This window comes from Engraulis encrasicolus, chromosome 15, assembly GCF_034702125.1.
Source record: "Engraulis encrasicolus isolate BLACKSEA-1 chromosome 15, IST_EnEncr_1.0, whole genome shotgun sequence".
NCBI classification, from domain to species: domain Eukaryota; kingdom Metazoa; phylum Chordata; class Actinopteri; order Clupeiformes; family Engraulidae; genus Engraulis; species Engraulis encrasicolus.
Window position 1 is genome coordinate 18,908,812 of NC_085871.1, and position 21,323 is coordinate 18,930,134.

A 21,323-nucleotide genomic window follows, 5' to 3' on the forward strand; every position below is an offset into this window, starting at 1 on the left:
TTAGATTACATAGCCAATTCAGTCTGATTACCATTTAAAATCCAGAATGAAGATCCATCGGCCATAAATAACTTTACCATTGCTGAAGACAGCGCGCTCAATTAAATTACATTAGTACAGTACACAGACACGACAAAGTCAGATTTTTGTCAAAAACTTTATTAGGACTTCAATCCGCTCTTAATAATCAGTGGTCCAACCTTCAGATTCTTGGTGACGCCACCACCTGAAAGAGACCAAGTATTTAGTTGACAAAACTGACTTAATGGGAACAAGAAAATCTATTAATCTAGACACTCAAGTTCAAATTGGGGAGATTTTTTGCATAAAAAAGGGAAAAAAGAAATCCCAAGACAGTTGTTAAAAACACGTGCAAGGTAACCATTTGACAACTAAAGGTGCCACAGCCAAGGAAGAAATGCAGCATTCTCAGAGTCTGGGTAACTCAGTAGCTGTGGAAAACGCTCGCAGCTAGCACAGACACTAGAGGGTGCAATTGATCTGACTTCAGTCGTCCCTTCCTTCAGTGCTCTAGTAATTCAAGTAAACAAAGGCTTTGTACACCCCTACAGAGAAGACACGTGTTTTGGACATTAGAACTACCAGTCATGTCAATGTATGAAAATTCCCACAAAAGATCAGATGAAAGTAATGTTGAATTTCATTGGCGTGTGGCATTGTGTTTTTAAAGAAAAACTACATTGCATCCCAATTAATCACTTTAACTCATTGACCAGGATGACAAGAGTATACATTCAGAGTTGAAAACAGTGGTATAACACTGCTGAGCAAACCATATTTTAGATACACAAAATTGGCCAGTATGGCCTGCATCTTACCAAGTTCTCTCCTCCGCCTTCCTTTGCAGGACGAGTCACAGCAGCGGCAGACAGAACTGTTGGAAGGGTCATCAAGAAGCTCCCAACTGTCAAATAGAACACACCCATAGAGGGAGATCATTAGACTAGGTGAGTGACACTGCAATTTGAGACTGCACTCGAAAATGGCAAGTGCAGTCTCCATCTTCTATAAATAGTCAGTCAATGCAAATCAAGGGAGAACACTCCCACCTGTCAAATAAATGCCTAAAAACTGTATAGCCTACATATGAAGTGATGCAATCACCAAGGACTGTTTCAAATACAGCCTATGCCTAAGTGTGTACTTTAAAAAAAAAATCATACGAGTCAATAAAATGCATTTTAAAACCAGTTTATATTACTTGGCTAGATATTTAGTTGCCGTCCTTGTGTAGAGTTTTGAGGGAAACTCAAAGCCATTTGACAGGTGAACCCCCTTCTCCATTCATATACATTGCTGAAGTCTACCAGCAAATAATGACTGCCAGGATCAGTGTTTCCAGATTGGGCGGTTTTCCGCCCAATTGGGCTTCTTTGGATGGCCATCTGCGGGCAAAAATGGCATTTACACATAGAAGTAAAAACCGCCCAATTTTCGCCATAGAAATCAATAGAATTGGGCGTGATTTAGTGCTTCCAGGTAGGTTGAGTTGTTTTTGGGCTGGAAATCAGCCTCATCTGGCAACCCTGGCCAGGATAGCTATGAAAAGGGGGTGGGATCACCTCAATTAATAGGCACGTTCATGATGAAACAGTGCTGCTTTTGCTAGGCAGTGCGCATGCACACTTCGCCAGTTTGATGCATTGTGGTAACCAAACTGGCAAAGTGCGCATGCGTGCTGCACTGCTTCCACAATGCATCAAAACTGGCAAACTGGGCATGCGTGCTGCCTTGCAAAAGCAGCACTGCTTCATCACGATCATGCCCAATGCTCTACCCCTATGAAAAAAAAATCACTTTGAAAAAGACAATCAACATGTCAATCTTGCTTCCAACTTTGATCTATGCATTACCTTTCATTTTTGTAATGGCAGGCCTTCTTTGACGGACTGAAGTTACCATCCTCCCACGCGACAAGCTTACAGTGAAGGTATACCTAAGAAAAGTGCAAAATTAGCAGACTGAAAATAAATGAATGACACTGAAGTTATTTGAATTAACACAAGTTTGCACATCTTATTAAAACAGGTTCTGGATTTAAAACAATAAATGTGCTAGAACTAGAGATCCCATTAGAACCAAGTTTACTATTACTGAATGACGACTCAGTTTGAATGTACAGAGAAACAGCGAAAAGTGTTGCTTGCAGGCCTAACAGCAGCAAAAAAACTAATTGTTCAGAGATGGCTCCCCCCACATAAGCTCCCTATTAGAAAATGGCTGTTGTACTTTCAAGATGTTATAATGATGGAATTGTCTACTGCAAGAATCCAAGGAGCCAGAGTCTCCACAATACAAATGTGGGAAAGAACTGCAGAGGGAGTTACAGACTTGCTGGTATATCATGCACAATGAGATGTCTCACATGCTTTGTTTTGTTTTTGTTTTTTTCTGCCTTATTTTTACATTTTGATATTTGTATGGTATTAGGTAAATAACATTCTCTCCATTTTTCACTTATGACCTAATGGGTCATGTGACTTATCTAAAGTTGGGGTGGGTGGGTATTGATCACTGACTTTGTAATGCCTTTGTTTCCCAGCTTGGGAATTTGTTCATAAATAAAAAACAGTGAATCACAAAAAACAATAAATCTGCACTCTGCTCCCAGTGTATATTGAACAGTTTTGACCTCAAAATGATAAATCAACGGTGTGTTGATTTCTATTTCCTTTGTATTCTACATTACCTCCATGTCGACTGCAAAGGCAAAAGCCTGCAAGTAGAGCCGCATTTCGTTGATACTCTGGCGAGGTTGGAAACTGGACATGGACTCCTTGCTGTCGTCAAAACATCTACAAACCAGAGACACATTTTGACTAAAAGCATGCAAAACCTTGAAATGATTCAAACTAAGCTGTCGAAAACATTCCACATCAGGGCAAGACGCATTTCAACAGTTGCTCGTCCGTCATTGCATCCTATTCGATCGAATCAGCTATTGCAAGAGGGTCAGCAAACAGACAATCACATTTCCAGCCCTTACTCCTTGATGGTAAGGAAGGTCATCAGGTCGTTCCGATCTGAGACAGCATGGAGTCTACTCTGCCAAACGATACACACATTTGTAAACGCCTAAAAAGCATCAATCTTTCAATCGTAAACCACACCGTCTACTCTACAGGATTTACAGTAGGCAGGTCTCCAAACGTCATCTCACTTGTGACTAGGTCTGGTGATAACCAGGCAAGCTTATGGCAGGTCCCTGGTTTGACTCATCCCACTCCCATTACTTGCATGTTGGCCAGAAAAGCACAAAAAATATTTTTGAGGAAAACTGATCAGAACATGGTCACTAGACAAATATTAGGCCTATATGTTCAGCACTCACCCCTTGTTGGAGATGAAGGTGTGGCTTAGGGTATCGGGCTCTAGTTCAATATCACTGGTGGCCACGCACTCCTCCAGCAGCAGCAGTAGCGGCTGGTGGGACGCCTGCTCCACGGAGGCCGCGATGGGGATACGGTCTCCCAGCCGGTAGACAGTGGTCAAGGAAGGCCCACTGAAATCCTCTGTGGACACAAGTAGAGAGCCAAGAACGGTTACTATGTGCAGTGTTGTAAGCGGGGCTATAAATGAACACCAGTCAAACAGCCAAATGTTGGTGAAATTTCAGTTTGGCTAGTAGAAAAAAACCAACATACAGTCACTGAGATTGACATCTAGTAGTCATTTCGGCTGGTGATCAAAAGTTCATTTAGGGTCCTGGTAGTCAGACTGAGCAATAGCAGTTGCCCAGCCCAACCTTTGTATGGGTTTCACGCCAGCGGCAAAGACATTTTTTACAGGATGCCAGAATTATAAGATAATTTCTGTATCATGTTGATGCAGATTGATGCACAGAACAAATAAACTGTGAACATCTTAAATCAAAACTACTCAATACCACCTACCGTTCATCAGATTCATACTGAACAACAGTTGGCCGCTGCCAAAGGTCTCGATAACAGGCTTAAAAGATTGTGGAGTCCAGTCTGGAGTTCTATAAATAAAATAAAAAAAATATGTTATTTAACTTTGAGGGGCAGCATCACAAAAAAATTGACTCCAATTCTATCCCACTTGCCTTTCATCAACACAGTGCACTTTAGAAAGGAGGTGGTCATCGCCCAGCTCAGAAATATGCGTGAGCTCTGTAGACCAAACGATCACATCTTGAAGGGCCTGTGAAAAAGAGGAGGAAAAGAAACTCAATATACAGAGGGAGAAAAGAAGAAAAGAAAAAAAACGACTACATTCCATGAACACAATGTATAATTTAGGTGTGGATATTAGGACACACACAACAACCTAAACAAATCCATTAAATACAGGAGGCCCCTAAACTTGTTTTAAATTTTAAATGATTTTAAAGCAGGCATTTAAGATTTGTGATTCACGTGTCTAAAAGCTTCGCTATGAGAAACAAAAAAAAGTCACTGCAAATTGGTACAGCCATTCAGAATGAATGTAAATAAATCAAGAGCTGTGCGATTAACATAATCAGTATCTGGACTGGACATCTGTTTGAGAAGAGTGGGTGGCAAAAATACTTTAAAAATTGCACGAATATTAATATACACTTACCGGCCACTACATTAGGAACACCCGTTACAACTGCTCATTGAGGCAAATTTCTGATCAGCCAATCACACGGTGGCAACTCAATGCATTTTTCATGTAGACATGGTTGAGATGATCTGATGCAGTTCATCATAATGGGGAAGAAATGTTATTTAAATGACTTTGAACTTGGTATGGCTGTCCAGCTGAAAGGGCTTGATTTGAGCATTTCAGAAAATACTCTACTGGGATATTCGCACACAACCATCTCTAGGGTTTACAAAGAAAAAGAACGAACGAAAAAGAACAAAAAAAATGCAGTGAGCAGCGATTCTGTGGGCAAAAATGCCTTGTTGATGGTAGAGTTCAGAGGAAAATGACCAGACTGATTTGAGCTGATACAAAGGCAACAGTAAGTCCAATAACCACTCACTACAACCAAGGTATGCATAAGAGGATCCCTGATTACACAGGACATCAAATCTTGAGGCAAATGGGCTATAACAGCAAACCACATTTGGTGCCACTCCTGTCAGCTAAGAACAGGAAAATGAGGCAACAATTTGGACAGGCTCACCATAAACGACACCAGAAGATCGGAAAAATGTTGCCTGGGCTGATGAGTCTTGATATCAACTACAACACTCGGGTGGAATGGTCAGAATTTGGCGTCAACAACATGAAAACATGGGTCAACCCTGCCTTACATCAACGTTTCAGACTGGGGATATAATGGCATAAAGATATTATTTTCTTAGCACAATTTGGGCCAATTAATCTTTGTTGGAATGCCACAGCCTATACAAGTATTGTTGCAGGCAATTCAGGCAGTTCTGAAGGCAAAAATGGGTCCAACCCAGCACTAGAGGTGTTCCTAATGAAGTGGCCGGTGAGTGTACACCTACTTTGTAATGTTTTTTTTGTGCATTCATGTATAGAATCATTACACCCCGGCCTGTACTTACCATCATTTCTGCACCACATCGCCACTCTTTGAAAGAGAAGACAGCCTGTGCGCCACCTGGCATGGTGTGTACACTGGTTGGAGTACAGTAACCCAGGCGGACATTCTCAGGCTCGATGTTGGGTTCATTTGGCAAAGCCATCGGCCACAACACGGTCACAGTGTCTTTCCCACAGTCCACGGTAAAGTCCACCTCTGTAAAAACAGCAAAAGTAGTCATGCAATGTGAAGCACAAATTGTCACTTAATGTTCACAAACTAACTGAACCGCAAATACCTGCTGTCCACTTACTTGCATGGGCAACACCAGCTACCAGCACAAGAACAACCAAAGTCAACAGAGTGGCCATGTTGAGAGACAACACAGCATTCCTAGCTGGTACACTTTCATAGGTCTTGAAATCTCACAGCCAACGATATTGTCAGGTGGGGACAATAATGATGCTCGTTAGTGAAACAGACCTCAGGCACCACAGTCAGCTAATCAACTCAATTAACCAATCAATCAATCAATCAATCAATCAATCAATCAAGCAATCAATCAATCAATCAATCAACCATCTAGCCCAAAGACTATAGAATAGAATAAGTAAATAGTGGTCAATAGATGAAAAAGTTTGTTTTTATGCATCACAGTTAGTTTATTTCTATGCAATATGGGCACTATTGCATCAACATAACACAGACTTGTTCTCTTAATCCTTCCACTACGAGTTGGTTTAAGAGTAAAAGTTGGCAAGAGTCGGTCGTTTAGTTAGATTTATTAGTCTTTCTTAATCAGGTTTAGAAGTGAGTGTATAGCCTACCCCAGTGATTTTCAACCTATGGGCCGGGGCCCACTGATGGGCCATGAAGGTATTCCAAGTGGGACTTGAAATAATTTTCTAAAAATTGCAATCACATTTTGGTGTGTGTTGCTGTTGATTTATTTGAGTTTTATTCTTAACTGGGCCAGAGGTGGGCCCAGAACATTTGTGACAATTTCAAGTGGGCCACAAGTTGAAAAAGGTTGGGAACCCTTATTGAAAACGTCTATAATCACAACACAGAAGTAGGCCTATATTTACATTCCCTTATTTCACACCACAATGCTCAACTCTTAGCAGACAGCAGAATTACCATCAAGTATTTGGCTCGTGAGTAGCATAGTTGACTTCAGTAATTAACTCCTAATTGTGCTAATAAGAAGCAGCATGACTGCAGCCAAGAGCAACCAGACATGTGCATTCAGCAGTAGCAAATGTAGACAGATTCAACCTGAAGAATATTGTCAACATGCACTTTGGATGGGGTTGGTGCTATACACAGGCTTCACGTTTACAAACACTCGCGCTGTGAGGAGGGGCAAGATGTTAAACAGCCAACCATGTGAGCGCATTTTTTGAGTGACAGCATTTTCCAACAATCTGGAGGTTCAAGAGTGCGCAGCCTGGGATTGTTTACAAGCGGGAAACCCATGTATGGCGCTGTACATTTAGGCTAGACGACAAATGGGTTGCAGGGCCATGGGTCATTTCCCAACCAACAACCACATCTCTCTCTCCCACTTGCTTGCCGTCTGCGTTCACTGTTCTATCTGCATAGACAAGTGACCAAATTATCTTAAAACATCCAGTCTTTGCGTGCTTAAAAGTGTCAAATAAGCAATACAAAACTGACACTGTGCAGTAAATAAGAATTATTTACCGTGTCTACTTGTTTGTTAATTTGCGAATTTCCGCTGAAAATATTTGCGCGGATTTTCTGCACCAGTCTGGACAGGCCTTAAACAGGATTTTTTTTTTTTGCAAGACCTCATTAAAAGTGTATGTAGCTCATCCGACTGCATACATTGCATATTTTGGTTCGCAAAGTTGGATACTGAGGAACAACCATGTCCCTTGTGAAATTCCTTGCAGGATTTGGTGACTTTACACATTTGCCAGTTAACTATAGGCATTAGGATTATGGAAGGCCAAAATCAGTGAGCTATTGCTTTTGTAAAACAGGACCGTGTAAATGGCAAATGGGGGAGGGAGGTAGCTTTTGTATGGAGAGGCACAAAAATAGGTGTAGCAGGACATATGATCATGTACCTCAATGTGCACGAAAAAGTCAATATCAGTTTCCTAGTTAAGAGGGAGTTCATGACTAGTGAGGACTGAGGAACATGGACCAAGAGCACACCGTTGCATTACTACAAAGTCACCAGCAGATGGAGCTCAGCTCTGCCCGTTTTGCCAAGGAGTATTAGTTTTACTAATTGGTCAGTGGCTCTAGCCCAGTTTAACTCCTTTGCAGAGCCCATCATAACCTTACAGTCACCAAAATTGTAATAACCTAGTCTTGATATGTTACCAATGCCATACCAATGTTGTCTTGATGTAGCTGAGTCTTTTAGCAATAAGAGAATGGGTCTGCCAGTGGGCCCATCTGGCTACAGCATCAGTGTGATATTGAATTTCAAAGTCATTGATCCAACAAAGGGATACAATTAAGATTGTATTAAAGTGCACCAGTCACTACAGTACATAAATCATTGGAGGACAAAGGCAGCAAACAAACCCATCTGTTTTAAGAGATTTATTTCAAACAAGATGGAAAGGAAGAGCAAAGGGATGAAAGTCCAGAAACCCTGCAAGGATAAGAACAGGATTAAATATTCACACTTTTCTATATATACACACCACATAAAGTACAAGTTAAAGGGGAACTCCACTTTCTTGAACATTAAGGCCATTTTCTGAGTGGTCTGCAAGGTTTTAGAGTCCCGCTCACCGTTTATTTCATGCTGCAGTCTCTGTTATTTGGCCGATGTGGATTTTTGCTCAACCAGCTTTAGAATGGCCGTCTATGGGCACCTGCAACTCTGTTCTTACAAATCACCTTAAACATTTGTTTTCGAAAGTCTACAGCTCACAAAGTGGTAATGGGTGTTCACTAGCAGTCCCTAACAAGTTTCAAGGCGAAATGGCTTCTGTCATTTTTTATTTGCCATTTTGTGAAAGTGAAACTTAATTTACAAATTGCTACATAAAACACACATAAAACACGACAGATGCCATATTTCGCTACAAAAATTCTTAAGGAACACCAGTGAATACTGCTGAACACTTGGCGAGTTGCATATTCTTGAAAACAAATGTTAAAGGTGATTTTAAGAACAGAGTTGCAGGTGCCCATAGACGGTCATTCTAAAGCTGGTTGAGGTCAAATCCAAATAAGCCAAATAACAGAGACTGCAGCAAACATGAAATAAACGGTGAGGGGTACTCTAAAACATTGCAGACCACTCAGAAAATTGCCTTAATGATCAAAAAAGTGGAGTTCTCCTTTAAGCCACACCCACCCTGAATTGCATACCTTTAAGTGAAATTCCATTTCTTGGAATTATGTTATGGTGATTGGGCCAAGAACAGCATTCTGAATAACTCCTGTGAGACACAAAGACTGTTTATACATTTCTTAAACACCTCAACACAAAATGTTAGACATGCAACCCTCAGGTGAACAATGTCAGGAAAAAAAGAACCAAATCCTCAGCAATACCTGTTAACTGAAATAACTGCACTAATTGAATAATTGTCCTGAAGGCAAAACATCTCAAACGTTGTTAACCCTGCATCACAATTGACATAAATCTTAAAATAATAGTACCAGCATCCGAGTTTGTATCCCGTTTTCCCCGACGCTTGCAGACAGAGTCGCAGCAGCTGCATATAGCACTCTTAGATGAATCATCCAGAAGTTCCCATCTATTAACAGGGGAAAGACAATTACAAGCTCAGAAAGTTACACAGGGGATATACATAGGTCAACTACATTGATCTGAAATAAGACACTGGAGAAAGGTTATACCCTCCCAGCTGCTTGTTGAAGTTGCACATCTTATTGCCTTCGTTTATCGCCTTTGGATCCCACGCCTCAAGTTTACAATGAATGTATACCTACAGAGGGAAGAACATACACGCACAACAGTGATTTCGATTTGACTTCTGTATTAAAGGGAAAAATAAGGACGTTACTGCCAGTGCTTTGAAGTGAGTCAATGTTAGCCATCTTTTCCTTACCAAAACTTACGAGACTTCCACCAATATTACATCGGAACTACAACACTAATCCTTCCTTGAAAATCAATCTATAGCATTTTTTAGAGTGCGCTTCACAGGTCTTGGTACACCTACCTCTTGATCCTTAACTCCAAGTTGAAAGGCTTGCAAGTACAGAACGACCTCAGAAGACTGGTATCTGGGTAAAAACTGGGAATGTGCACGCTTCCCATCATCAAGACACCTTTTGAGAAACAGACAGAAACAAAAGTCTAGCAATGATTGATGGACACACTCCATTCCATTAAGTGGGCGGAGTTTGACTCCTCTTGCTCTAATGCATGGGTTTTCCGTTTGTAAACAATCCCTGGCTGAGCACTGTTCCACCTGGAATTCTGTTGGCCAAAAAATGAGCTCACATGGTTGGCTGCTTGAAATCTTGCCCCTCCTCACAACACAAATGTTTGTAAACGAAAACCCATGTATAAATCATTGGTTTAAAGACTGGCATCATGTCTTTTCACCATGACAGCCAGACAAGTTCATACAGTAATCCCTGAATGCATTTCTGGCAGCCCCACTTCTGATGAGGAACATTGTGCACATGCCAGGTTAAGGTGCAAGATAAAGGCACGCACGCATGCACGCACGCACGAATAAAAACACCAAAAACGATTTCAAGTGTGTCAGCACGACGAACTCCACCACTTTTGCACAACGGAAATGAAGCCCTTGCCTTACCCATGGTTGGTGATGATGGGGTACACCTGAGAGTTGGGCTCCAGTGTCATGCTGCTGGAGGCCACACACTCGTCCATGAGCAACACCAGTGGCTGGTGGCCCTTCTGGCCCACCGCGGCCCAGATGGGGATGAAGGAGCCCACAGGGAAGGAGTTGGACTGCGCCGGCCCATTAAGGTCGTCTGTACAAAAAGGGGGATAGAACGATTAAAGGGGCATTCCACCGGTGGAGGCATGAATATGTTACTGAAAGTGGGTCATATGTATAGTAGAATAGTAACATACATTTCTAATTTGGTGCCTTCTTGGCCAAGAAAAGGCAGAAAATGACTTTTTAGTGCTTGTGGATTTGTGACAACAATCCCCATAATGCACTGCAATGCTCAAGTTCCACAGGCCACACCCAGTTATTTGGGACTCTATGCATCATCCCTCCCTCAGCTTGCAGGCAGTGTTGCCAGATTGGGCTGTTTCCCGCCCAATTGGGCTGCTTAGGATGGTCGTGTGCGGGTAAAAATGGCATTTAGCAGAAAAACCTGTCCAATTTTAGCCATGGAAATCAATAGAATTGGGCGGGATTTTGAGCTTCTAGGCTGGTTTTGAGCATTTTTTTGGGCTGGAAATCATCAGCCTCATCTGGCAACCCTGCTTGCAGGTGCATCACAGTGGGACAGACATCACTGGAAAGGAGAAGCTGGAGCACACTGCAGCTTAGTTTCCAAGACTTTATTTTGTGCACACATGCGACCAACGTTTCTGTGTTGCTACACCTTCTTCAGAGTCAAATGATAGCAAGAGAGAGACACACATTTCAAGACTTGACATTCACAGGTGATCCTACTTGGTTTGGCTAAATTGGTCTGATCTCATTGCAGGTAATTGACCCCACCCCCCAACACCAGGACAAGATTGTAGACAATTAGACCGCTTGCCAACTTCCCAAAACAAAATAAAAAAGTGAAAAAAACAATACACAAAGAACATTGTCAATAAAACCATAGCTACAATTATTAGAAGACCACAGCCGCGATGCTGGAACAATTTGTTACAGAGAGCAAGACATATTGTGTTCCTCATTTATGCCCTGAGGCTCCACTGAATTTAGAGTATGAATCCAAAATGCCTTTCCACAAAGCCTCTGTCTAATTGTCTGCAATTTTGTCCTGGTGTTGGGGGGGTGGGGTCAATTACCTGCAATGAGATAAGACCAATTTAGCCAAACCAAGCCAAACCTGTGAATGTCAAGTCCTGAAATGTGTGTCTCTCTCTTGCTATCATTTGACTCTGAAGAAGGTGTAGCAACACTGAAACGTTGGTCGGGTGTGTGCACAAAATAAAGTCTTGAAAACTAAGCTGCAGTGTGCTCCAGCTTCTCCTTTCCAGCTATGTCAGTGACTTACTGGCAGTGTTGCCAGATGAGGCTGATGATTTCCAGCCCAAAAAATACTCAAAATCCGCCTGGAAGCACTAAATCCCGCCCAATTCTATTGATGTCGATGGGAAAGATTGGGCGAGTTTTCCTGTAAAATGCCATTTTTACCCGCAGACGGCCATCCCAAGCAGCCCAATTGGGTGGGAAACAGCCCAATCTGGCAACACTGCTTACTGGAGCCTCAATGCCAGTGATTTCAAAAGCACTGGGACACTGATCTGTGATAGGTCTGTTAGAGCATTAGGTCCAACCCCCTATGGGCAGGGTTGAAAAGGTGGGGAAAAGGCTTGTAGTCTCAACAGAAATCCACCTCTCTTACACTTCCTATGTCGATGATGCAAAATGACCATTTTTACATCATTGACAGAGGAAGTGTTAAGAGATGAATGCAGATTTCTCCTATCTCAGGGGGAATTGAGAGATTTTTGAAAGACCATTCAAAAGTATGACTGGGTGTCTATCAATGGAAAGCCTAATGCAAAATGGGTGGAGTATCCCTTTAAGACAAGTCATCTGTACAAAAGCAGCCTGCATAACAGTGGTCATTCGTTGGATACGTCCATCAAATTATCAAGCCTCAAATGTCTCTTGAATGGCTTGTGAGAAATGAGTCCAGGTTGGAGGGCTTGACCGTGTCAGTAAGAAGTGGAATCAACATTTTGGTGTCATTGCTCAAGTGTGTGTAGTCACATAAGTCTCCAGAGATTCTATGAACCTAAAGGATGTGAAAGCTGCACTATACACATACCATTAAGCAGCATCATGTTGAAGGTCAGCTGACTATATGCCTCAATGTCTGCATAACCAGGATGCAGGAAAGGGGCCATATAGGTCTTTTTCCTGAAATATAAAACACAATATGCAAGGAATCAGATTTGAATTTCACTCCAGCTGGCAAAATATGAAAGTGGGTGGCAAAATATGAAAGTGGCTGGTAGAGTCCACAATAACATGCCATTACCTCCTATACACGCACTCAATGGGATATGAGAACACATATGGTTCAGGCTTTGGTTTAGGCCTAAACCCAAGCTTAGATTTGTAGATAATCTGGTCGCTGGTCAGCTAGATGAACACAAGAACGGAGTGAGTAACAAAAAGACTAGAATAATAATGAGCATGGGGGACTAAATAGTTTTTTTTTTTTAATCTGCAAAAATGATGGCAGTCACATACCTCTTCCTTAAATCCACAGTCTTTAAACCTATAGTGATAAATAGCTTGTCCACCACCGTTGGGATGGGGATGGAACAGGTTTGGCATGCAGCTTCCCAGCATGAGACGAGAGGCGTTTGGAGCCAGCTCTGGGCCCACAGTCCATACTACCAAGACGCTTCCCCTCTTACACTCAACCTGGAAGTCTGCAGGCTCTAAACGCAGAACAAAAACACTTGTCAACGTCTCAAATATAGCTTCAATACTGATAAACAAATATAGCTTCAATACAGATAGAAAGTCTTAACAGGAAGTAAGTAGGCTAAATGGGACTGATACGTTATACTGCCACTCAACCTGCAAGTAGTATCAAATAAAATAAAAAGGAGCACACTGTAACTTTCTCAGTTCCACTTCTATGAAGAATGTATTTGATAGGTTAGACATGTCTCACTTTGGTTTGTACTTACTTGAGTCAGGCTTTTGGGCGACCACAACAATTGCAATAGCAGCTACAAAGAAACCACAGAGTCCCTGTTGGAAGGCCATCGTGAAGCACAACAAGCACAACTGGGTAGAGTCTGGTTTCATAGAGAGAGAGAGAGTTAATCAAGGGAACAGACTACACCTGTGGCTGAAAGGCTGACCTAATCTGGCACAATTGGCTAATTGGTGAATGCATGTGCCTCAATCTTCATACTTTTTTACTATGTCTTCACTACATCTTTGTTGTTTTCTCGTCTTATGGAACACATAATGTGAAAGCTCCCTCTCTCATCAAATTGAATATCTTTTTGGGCCCTTGGAAAGTAGGCCTATTTTGCCGTACCACATAAATGCGGAGTCATACTAAGATTCCCACCACCAATCAAGCTATATGGCTACATAACTCCCCAGTTAAATAAATGGTCAAGCAGGTAGTATTATTACAGTGACGAATACGACCTGGGGGCCAATGACGGCCCTCAAAAACATTTCTGGCAGCTCTCAATGACATGGACGCAAATAATTAAATGAACAGGACCCAAGTTGATAAATTACACTAAACCATATTCTTTGTAAATAACCTCAATTCTCTTTATTCTCCTTACTATTTTCTTCAGGTGGTCCAATGTTGTTGCAACGACAATTAATTTAATTATTAAATTTAATAATTTAATAATGGTATTTGCAGGACTGTAAATGGAATTCTCAGTTCGATGTTGGGTACCTAAATAGACCCTCTCTCATACTTCAAACTGTTAGGACCCTTGTTATATTTTGACACCAGTCACAACTTTTACCAATGGATGGACTACTACACCTCCCAGCATTCCATAGTAATTACTTAGGGAAGAACTTCCCAAAAAGTTCGTCCGAGTCTAACCAAACGAAAACAAGGGGAAACCACTTCTTGCCAAACCAGTGGGTGTGGAAGTATTTGTCAAAACTTGTCCTATCAAGTTGTTATGTTGTCTTATTTCTCACGCATATTAAAATGGATTATAATCAGTTCGTGTTCGCTTAAGCATCGTTTGACCCCCTATCCTACCCGCCTAGTGTGTCTACTAGTGCTCCCCCGAAACTCCGTGGCTGCCCTTTCCACATACCAAGCACGTGGCTAGTGATTTGTTGAGCCATCCTCCCCCGTCCCACAGTTCGAGCCATCTTTCAACTCCAGGAAACCACGCGCCAGGCGCCAGCTTCCAAGACTGTTCGTTCTCGCTCTCTCTGCCTGCCCTTCACAGAACGAATCAATCAAGGTAAGGTGGTTGCATGATGTGATGTTGGTTATGTCTCTTTTTATGCATGCAAGCTAATAGTCTAGGTCTGATACTCAGCTGAAAGTGTGATGTGCGCAAATCTGAGAGTAACATAGTTTAGCCTGGCGCAGCCTTGTTTTTAGCATAATTGTATGGAAAGTCCACTGTGTTGTACGCACTTGTACCAAATTGTGTTGCAGAATAATGAATGCAACTTCAAGTGGTGAATTAGTTCGACTTTAGCAGTCGTGTTTTGTGGGCTACTATCAGTGTAACATTTTCGTTGGACGATGCAAAATAACTGTTTTAACCCATTAACACTACCCTACTGTCAGTGTTAGTATCACTGTACCGTGCACAGCCACATGGTCTTGTGATTTTCATCACAGCCAAGCAAGTGGAGTAATTGGGAACCATGCGCGCCATGCTGCACATTATATGTTGTTACCAGAGATAACCTTCCCGACTGTCGCTCTGGTTAGGTATTTAGTGATAACGACCAAAGACAACCACTTTGCACAACCGATAGGCCCCTCACCTTACAGGGGTTATGGAACTGTGTTTGTGTGTCATTGGGTCGGCTGGGGCAAAGTAGGCTACCCCTAGCTTTCATTCAGTGAAGGAAAGGTGAGAATTTGGTGTCGAACACTTGTTTCCCTCAGCTTACCTGTCTTGGTGAATCACGACGACATGTTAATACCTTGCTTGCATACTTCAATTATGACCAGTCTGTCTTTGAAAATGTGTTGTTACTTTGTAGCCAACGTATCCGCGACAATTGTGTCCACATTCACCTTCCGTAATTACCATAGGCTCGTGCGATTGACTTGAACGCTGTGGATGATTGAAGTTGTGAGCAGTAAAGGTCATCTCGTGTTAACAGCTGCCCGGCTAGTCACAGCGTTCCAATCTTTGCATAGGTCAATTTTCACATGCCATTGAACTACCCACTGATGAACAATTAATAAAACTGAATTTGCATTCCACACACACGCCAACTGTCATCGATTTGATGAAGCATCAGGGCCAGGGCATTTTGGATAACACGGCCTACATCAAGCTTAGCAATGCATCTTAAGATCACAGCATCAAGTTCAAGTCTTTCATTAATCTCAGAGGAAACCAGTTCGTCTCCTGTGCTGAATTTATGTATTCCGTGGTCTATATATTAATTTATGCTGAATAGAAATGGGGGACAACGCCGACACCCCCCCCCCCCACACACACACACACACACACACACACCCGTGTCAAAGTCCCTACTGTCCACGACCTTCCTGCAGTCACTTCACGACCCACAGTTTCGGAAACCACTGCACTACAATCTGTGTACAGTAATCAAATGATGGTTGTGTGCTTTCCCTTGGTCAGTTGCGATGGCTGAGAGGGTGCTGGTGATCGGCAGTGGGGGACGAGAGCATGCACTGGCCTGGAAGTTGGCCCAGTCCCCGCATGTCCAGCAGGTACTGGTGGCCCCCGGAAACGCTGGGACGGCCAGCTGTGGAAAGATCTCCAACTCAGGTGAGAGAGAAAGAGGTGGACAAAGTGATACTTTTAATTATGTTTCCAAATTACTACATGTTGTCTCGTGATGCCCTCTTAACGTAAGTCAGGGATGATTTTTCCGCATTGATTCTATTTTGTTGCCAATGCACTACATGCTCACAGAAATGGGCCTACTACACCTTGCTTGCTGAATTTACTCCAAATACAGTCCCATTTCTGAGTCCCAGTCATCAAACCTTGTTATGCAAATGCTAGTGTTTGGCCTTTGACTGCTAATGCAAATTACAGAATGGCAATTGAAAGTAAGTATGGTTGAATGGATGCCTGTGTGCCTAACTCCTAATTCTCTGTGTGCAGCGGTGTCTGTGAGTAACCACTCCATCCTGGCCCAGTACTGTAAAGACCATAATGTTGGACTGGTGGTGGTTGGACCTGAGGTGCCTCTTGCTGCAGGTAAACAAGCCAATCATTTACCTAGTCGTTGCTTTGACCTGCATTATTGGTTAAAAAAAGCTTAATCCTCTGCATCTGAAAATATGTCATTACATATTACATTTGCTCTAAGTGTGAGAAAAGGGTATACAGTATTGTTGTTTTAGCCACAAGGTATTTGTGTTATTGATTCTTGAGTGCAATGCAGGTGACATGCATATGGCCTTTGAGCTTTACTCACTCACTCAATCACTTATCTTTCTATCTCTCTCTATGCTGATTTCTGTCTATACTGATTTCTGTCTTTATCTCTGTCTCTGTCTGGAGATTTCTCTCTCTTGCTCTGGCTGTCTCTCTGTGTTTGTCTCTACTTCTCCTTTTCTCTTTCTCTGTCTTAATTTCTTTCTTTCTCTTTCACGCAATTCAATTTCAATTCAGTGAGCTTTATTGGCTGGAGAAAAATGCATTGCTAAAGCTTAGGGTACAATGAAAAGATATTCATTGATTTCATTCACCTATAACATTTTGAATACATATTTCCAACCCAGCCCACACACCTCTCCCTCCTCCTCAGGTGGAGTGGATGACCTTATGTAGGAACACTTTCCATCTCTGCCTGTCTATGTGCAAGGCTGTAGACTGTAGACTCCGATCTGAAGCCTCTTGCAAATGCGATGGGACTGAGTTGTCAGTCTAGACTAGTGTTTCTCAACGGGGGCGGTGTAGCCCCTCTGGTGGCGTTGGGGAGTTCTAGGGGGGCGTTGAGAAGGATACAGCTGAGAGGGGGTGGTGCTTAGTTGCCATTGGGGGGCATTAGTCCATTTATTTTTTTAATACTAAGGGGACGTTGACAGGCTTATGATGAGGTCAAGGGGGTGTTGGGAGGCTTGTGATGAGGCCAAGGGGGCATTTGCTCAAAAAAGGTTGAGAACCACTGGTCTAGACCTTTAGCTCCGTGGTTTCGCACCTATACTCCTGTGTCAGAGGCTTCCTTGGAGGTCGCGAGTTCGAACCCTGAGTGGCGGACTGTGCAGGAAAACCTGGGTTACATATCCATATGCATAACTGTGTGTTTTTTTTCAGTACTTAATTATCTCTCTGTATGGCTCACCTTTTCTTCCTTCATTTCTGTCTGTCACCCATCCCGTTCACCTGTCACGAGTGGGAAATACTTTTATAGAGTTCACTCTCTCTCTATACATACAGTATGTATAGTGCAGTATGTATCCCTCTCCATCTCTGTATGACACTCTACCTCTTTCTTTCTCTTCCCTCCCCTCTCCTCTCCTCTCCTGTCAGGAGTGGTGGATGACCGTACGGCGGTTTTCTTTACCACGTTCACCTTAAATTAGTTCTGGGGAGGTTAAGCTTTTGTTTGCAGTGCATGCAGTGTATGACTCTCTACCTCTGTGTCTTCTACCTCTCCTCTCCTCTCCTCTCCTCTCCTCTCCTCTCCTCTCCTCTCCTCTCCTCTCCTCTCCGGTCAGGCGTGGTGGATGACCTGATGGCGGCTGGCGTGCCGTGTTTCGGGCCCTCTGCCAAGGCGGCCCAGCTGGAGGCCAGCAAGAGCTTCTCCAAGAGCTTCATGGACCGCCACGGCATCCCCACGGCACGCTGGAGCTCCTTCACCGACCCCCAGGAGGCCTGCCGCTACATCAGGGGGTGAGGGCAACTTGAGGGTGGCAAACACGTTTAACTTTTTTTATATACTTTTTTTTTTAGGGATTTTTTGCCTTTATTTTTGAGAGGACAGCGGAGGAGAGAGGGGAGAGAGGACGGGGAAGGATCGGCAAATGACCCAGGGCAGAATCGATCCCTGGTCGCCGGTGTAGTAATCCAATGCCCTACCATTAGTCCACGGCAGGGCCGCGAAGACGTTTAACTTGTAACTTCTAGCATTAACATGGTGCTAGTTACCCATCAGGTACCCAAATACTTGTAGCCTACTGAACTACACCAAATCCTATAGGGGATAATCGTTACTTGGCCAGGACATGATTCTGGCCTGGCTCTGTCCAACAATATCAATGCTTTGTCTAGTTTTGAATATTGTGCACCAAGTCATTGGGATGGGCCTAGCACAGTGACTTTGCCTATGCAGGGTTCCCACGGGTCATGGAAAGTCATGGAATTTTGCCATTTTGCATGCACAGTCATGGAATATCATGGAATTTTATTTGTGTAGAAGCAAAAGCTTTTTTGTTTCGTGTATAACATTGTTTCTTACTGGTTATACTACAACACTTCGCCAGAGACCGTTTGGTTTCGTGCTGTAATGTGCAACATTCTAGAATGCAATGAGCCCACTTAACTCTGGCGGTGGCTTGGCGGTGAAGATAATCTTCAGTTTTTACACTTTTTAAAACATTTTAATGTAATTTCTTTTTCCGTAAGTGGTCATGGAAATTCGTTTTTTTGGGTCTGGAAAGTCATGGAAAATCTTGGAATTTTATTGCTGAATTAGAGTGGGAACCCTGCTATGGTAAGAGCCCAGACTATACTGTACATTTAATGCTATAGTCTGTCTTGTCTTGCCTACACGGCTGTATAATAGTGTTGAATCCAAAGTAGGGGAATAAGTGATGTTGAGTGAATGTTGTGACCAATATATTGTAAGGGCACTAATATCCACCCAGTTTTCATTGTTTTTACTAGTTCAAAGTTTAAGTATACACACTCTCTGTCGAGAGGATAGCTGTTCCCGACTTGAATAGTGGAGAAATAATTAACAATTATATTGAAGATAGGGGCAGAATTAGGAGACGGGCGACGTGACACGCCTTGGCTCTTTGTGTTCCGATCACAATCAGCAAAATGAAATGGTTTATTCAGCCATTTATTTTACCAGAGGTTAAAAAGTGGAACAAGTAATTGTATTATTTGCTGCTAATTGCCTTTTGTGAGAGCCAATCATATTTCTTATGGCTGCTATTATGACTTGGGCCTTACATATCAACCCACTCTGCATTCCAGTGATGCCAGTGTCACTCGTATGTAAACTTTGTTACATGTGATCCATGAAACTGCTGCATGGCCTTGACATATACAGGCACTTTAATGCATTGCAATAGAGCTCAATGATGTGGAATTTTGAATGTAATGCATACCACAAGTTAATGACATTGCACATCCAAGGGGAAAAATAACACAGCAGAAAGGCATACCATTTCATTGTTACAGTATCTGGATCATATAAGTAACTTACAGAGTGTGTAGCTTTTTCTGTAGCTTTTAGTATTGTAAGGAATCAAGTGGTTGTGTTTGGGTCATCAATACCAGCGGTCTAGCAGAGGGCAAGGAGTGTAAAGAAGAGTGCTTTTAAATCAACCACATTATATTTCTTTTTTTTGGCTTCATATCTTTTCATTATTATTATTATTATTATTATTATTATTAGTATTATTATTATTATGTTTTTAAATTGTTGTTGATTGTTGAGCACATTGAGCTGCATGTCTTGTATGAATTGTGCTATACAAATTCAGTTATTATTATTATTAGTAGTATTATTATTATTATTATTATTATTATTATTATTATTATTATTATTATATGTTATTATTATTATAATGTATAATAATAATATTATGATATTATTATAATGAAGATGTGTGTGTTGTGTCTCCACAGGGCAGACTTCCCGGCTCTGGTGGTGAAGGCCAGTGGTCTAGCAGCAGGTAAGGGGGTGATCGTGGCCCAGGACCAAGAGGAGGCGTGCATGGCAGTAGAGGACATCATGAAGGTACTCCTTTAGCTGCTCCTATTTGTCTCATTTCTCTCTTTTTCTCATTTATCATTGTATGGTGAAAGAAATGCTGTTCACTCTGCTATCTGATGAAGCACTGAAGACATTTTGCATTTGGAGAAAAAAACAAAACATGACTTTTTGTGCCGCTTTCAACTGTAATTGAGGGTCTGCTGATTTGGTATTTTTAAAATGAAGGACCGTATATCTCGTGAATGGAGCAGGAACATTTTCGATTTGCTTCTAAGAGCTGTTTGTTGCACTGAAGTTCTGGATGTGCAGCCATTGTGGACAGTCAGGAATGTCACCAAGCCTTCGTTGTATCTTTTTTGTGTGTGTGTGTGTCTCTTAGGACAAGGCATTTGGCTCTGCTGGGGAGACGGTGGTGGTTGAGGAGCTGCTTGAAGGGGAGGAAGTGTCTGTGAGTCCCACCGCTGGAAACTAAATCGCGCACACACACGCACACTTTCTCTCACACTCACACACACACTTCGATTCTTCTTATCCACTCTCATCCTTATCATCACAGTGTTTGTGTTCTAAAACACTTTGATTCTTGTTCATCTTTGTACCGCAACCACACCAACAGCGGTAAAAACTACACGAAGCTCAGAAACGGTCACTGGATTATTTCAAAGCTGCATCAACACAAGCAGCAAAAATGGCAAAGTAGGACTGTTACAATCAGGATGCAAGCATTCCAACATCAATATTGGCTTCTACAGCCATCATGATAACAGTTGCTGAAGTTCAAGCAGAAACGTAACAAAGTCAATTATTTCTGGCACCGTCTGTCTCTTGTCGCTGTCCGTGTGGTCTTGGGGTTGCACTATCTCTTATGTTGCCCTTGTCCCTGTGCTAGTGTTTGTGCTTCACAGATGGCAGCTCCGTTGCAGCCATGCCTCCTGCCCAAGACCACAAGCGCCTGCTGGACGGAGACAAGGGACCCAACACTGGGGGCATGGGAGCCTACTGCCCTACGCCACAGGTACACACACACGCACTACTGCCCTACA

At 42.4% G+C, this 21,323-nt stretch overlaps 2 protein-coding genes across 2 annotated transcripts in view; one reads left to right on the top strand and one right to left on the bottom strand.

The window, feature by feature from the left end:
* Positions 1-138: 138 nt before the first annotated feature.
* LOC134464838 (uncharacterized) lies at positions 139-14,517 on the bottom strand. Its single transcript, XM_063218173.1, has 19 exons — positions 14,472-14,517; positions 13,353-13,463; positions 12,904-13,097; positions 12,689-12,792; positions 12,476-12,567; positions 10,297-10,477; positions 9,691-9,799; positions 9,365-9,453; positions 9,164-9,261; positions 8,917-8,940; positions 5,820-5,930; positions 5,529-5,722; positions 4,088-4,185; positions 3,915-4,003; positions 3,353-3,533; positions 2,711-2,816; positions 1,875-1,957; positions 840-925; positions 139-226 (listed from the first exon to the last, which is right to left on the bottom strand). The coding sequence occupies exons 1-19, from the start codon at positions 14,500-14,502 to the stop codon at positions 162-164; spliced, it is 2,046 nt and encodes a 681-aa protein (XP_063074243.1). The 5' UTR covers positions 14,503-14,517; the 3' UTR covers positions 139-161.
* A 17-nt stretch (positions 14,518-14,534) lies between these two features.
* gart (phosphoribosylglycinamide formyltransferase) overlaps positions 14,535-21,323 on the top strand; it is a 26,199-nt gene continuing 19,410 nt past the window's right edge. The window contains exons 1-7 of the mRNA XM_063217182.1: positions 14,535-14,624; positions 15,996-16,145; positions 16,488-16,583; positions 18,050-18,224; positions 20,193-20,304; positions 20,660-20,728; positions 21,170-21,295. Of these exons, the coding sequence (XP_063073252.1) occupies positions 16,001-16,145; positions 16,488-16,583; positions 18,050-18,224; positions 20,193-20,304; positions 20,660-20,728; positions 21,170-21,295 (723 nt within the window). The 5' untranslated portion in view covers positions 14,535-14,624; positions 15,996-16,000. The remainder of the gene's footprint in view (positions 14,625-15,995; positions 16,146-16,487; positions 16,584-18,049; positions 18,225-20,192; positions 20,305-20,659; positions 20,729-21,169; positions 21,296-21,323) is intronic.

Bases quoted from the DNA above. Each gene is read 5' to 3' on its own strand.
- LOC134464838 (XM_063218173.1), bottom strand. From the start codon at position 14,502: ATGGCTCAACAAATCACTAGCCACGTGCTTG. The intron at 12,568-12,688 runs GTAATGGCATGT...TTTATATTTCAG, and splicing joins ATTGAGTGCGTGTATAGGAG to GAAAAAGACCTATATGGCCC. The intron at 1,958-2,710 runs GTAATGTAGAAT...CACTTTTCTTAG, and splicing joins CCTTTGCAGTCGACATGGAG to GTATACCTTCACTGTAAGCT.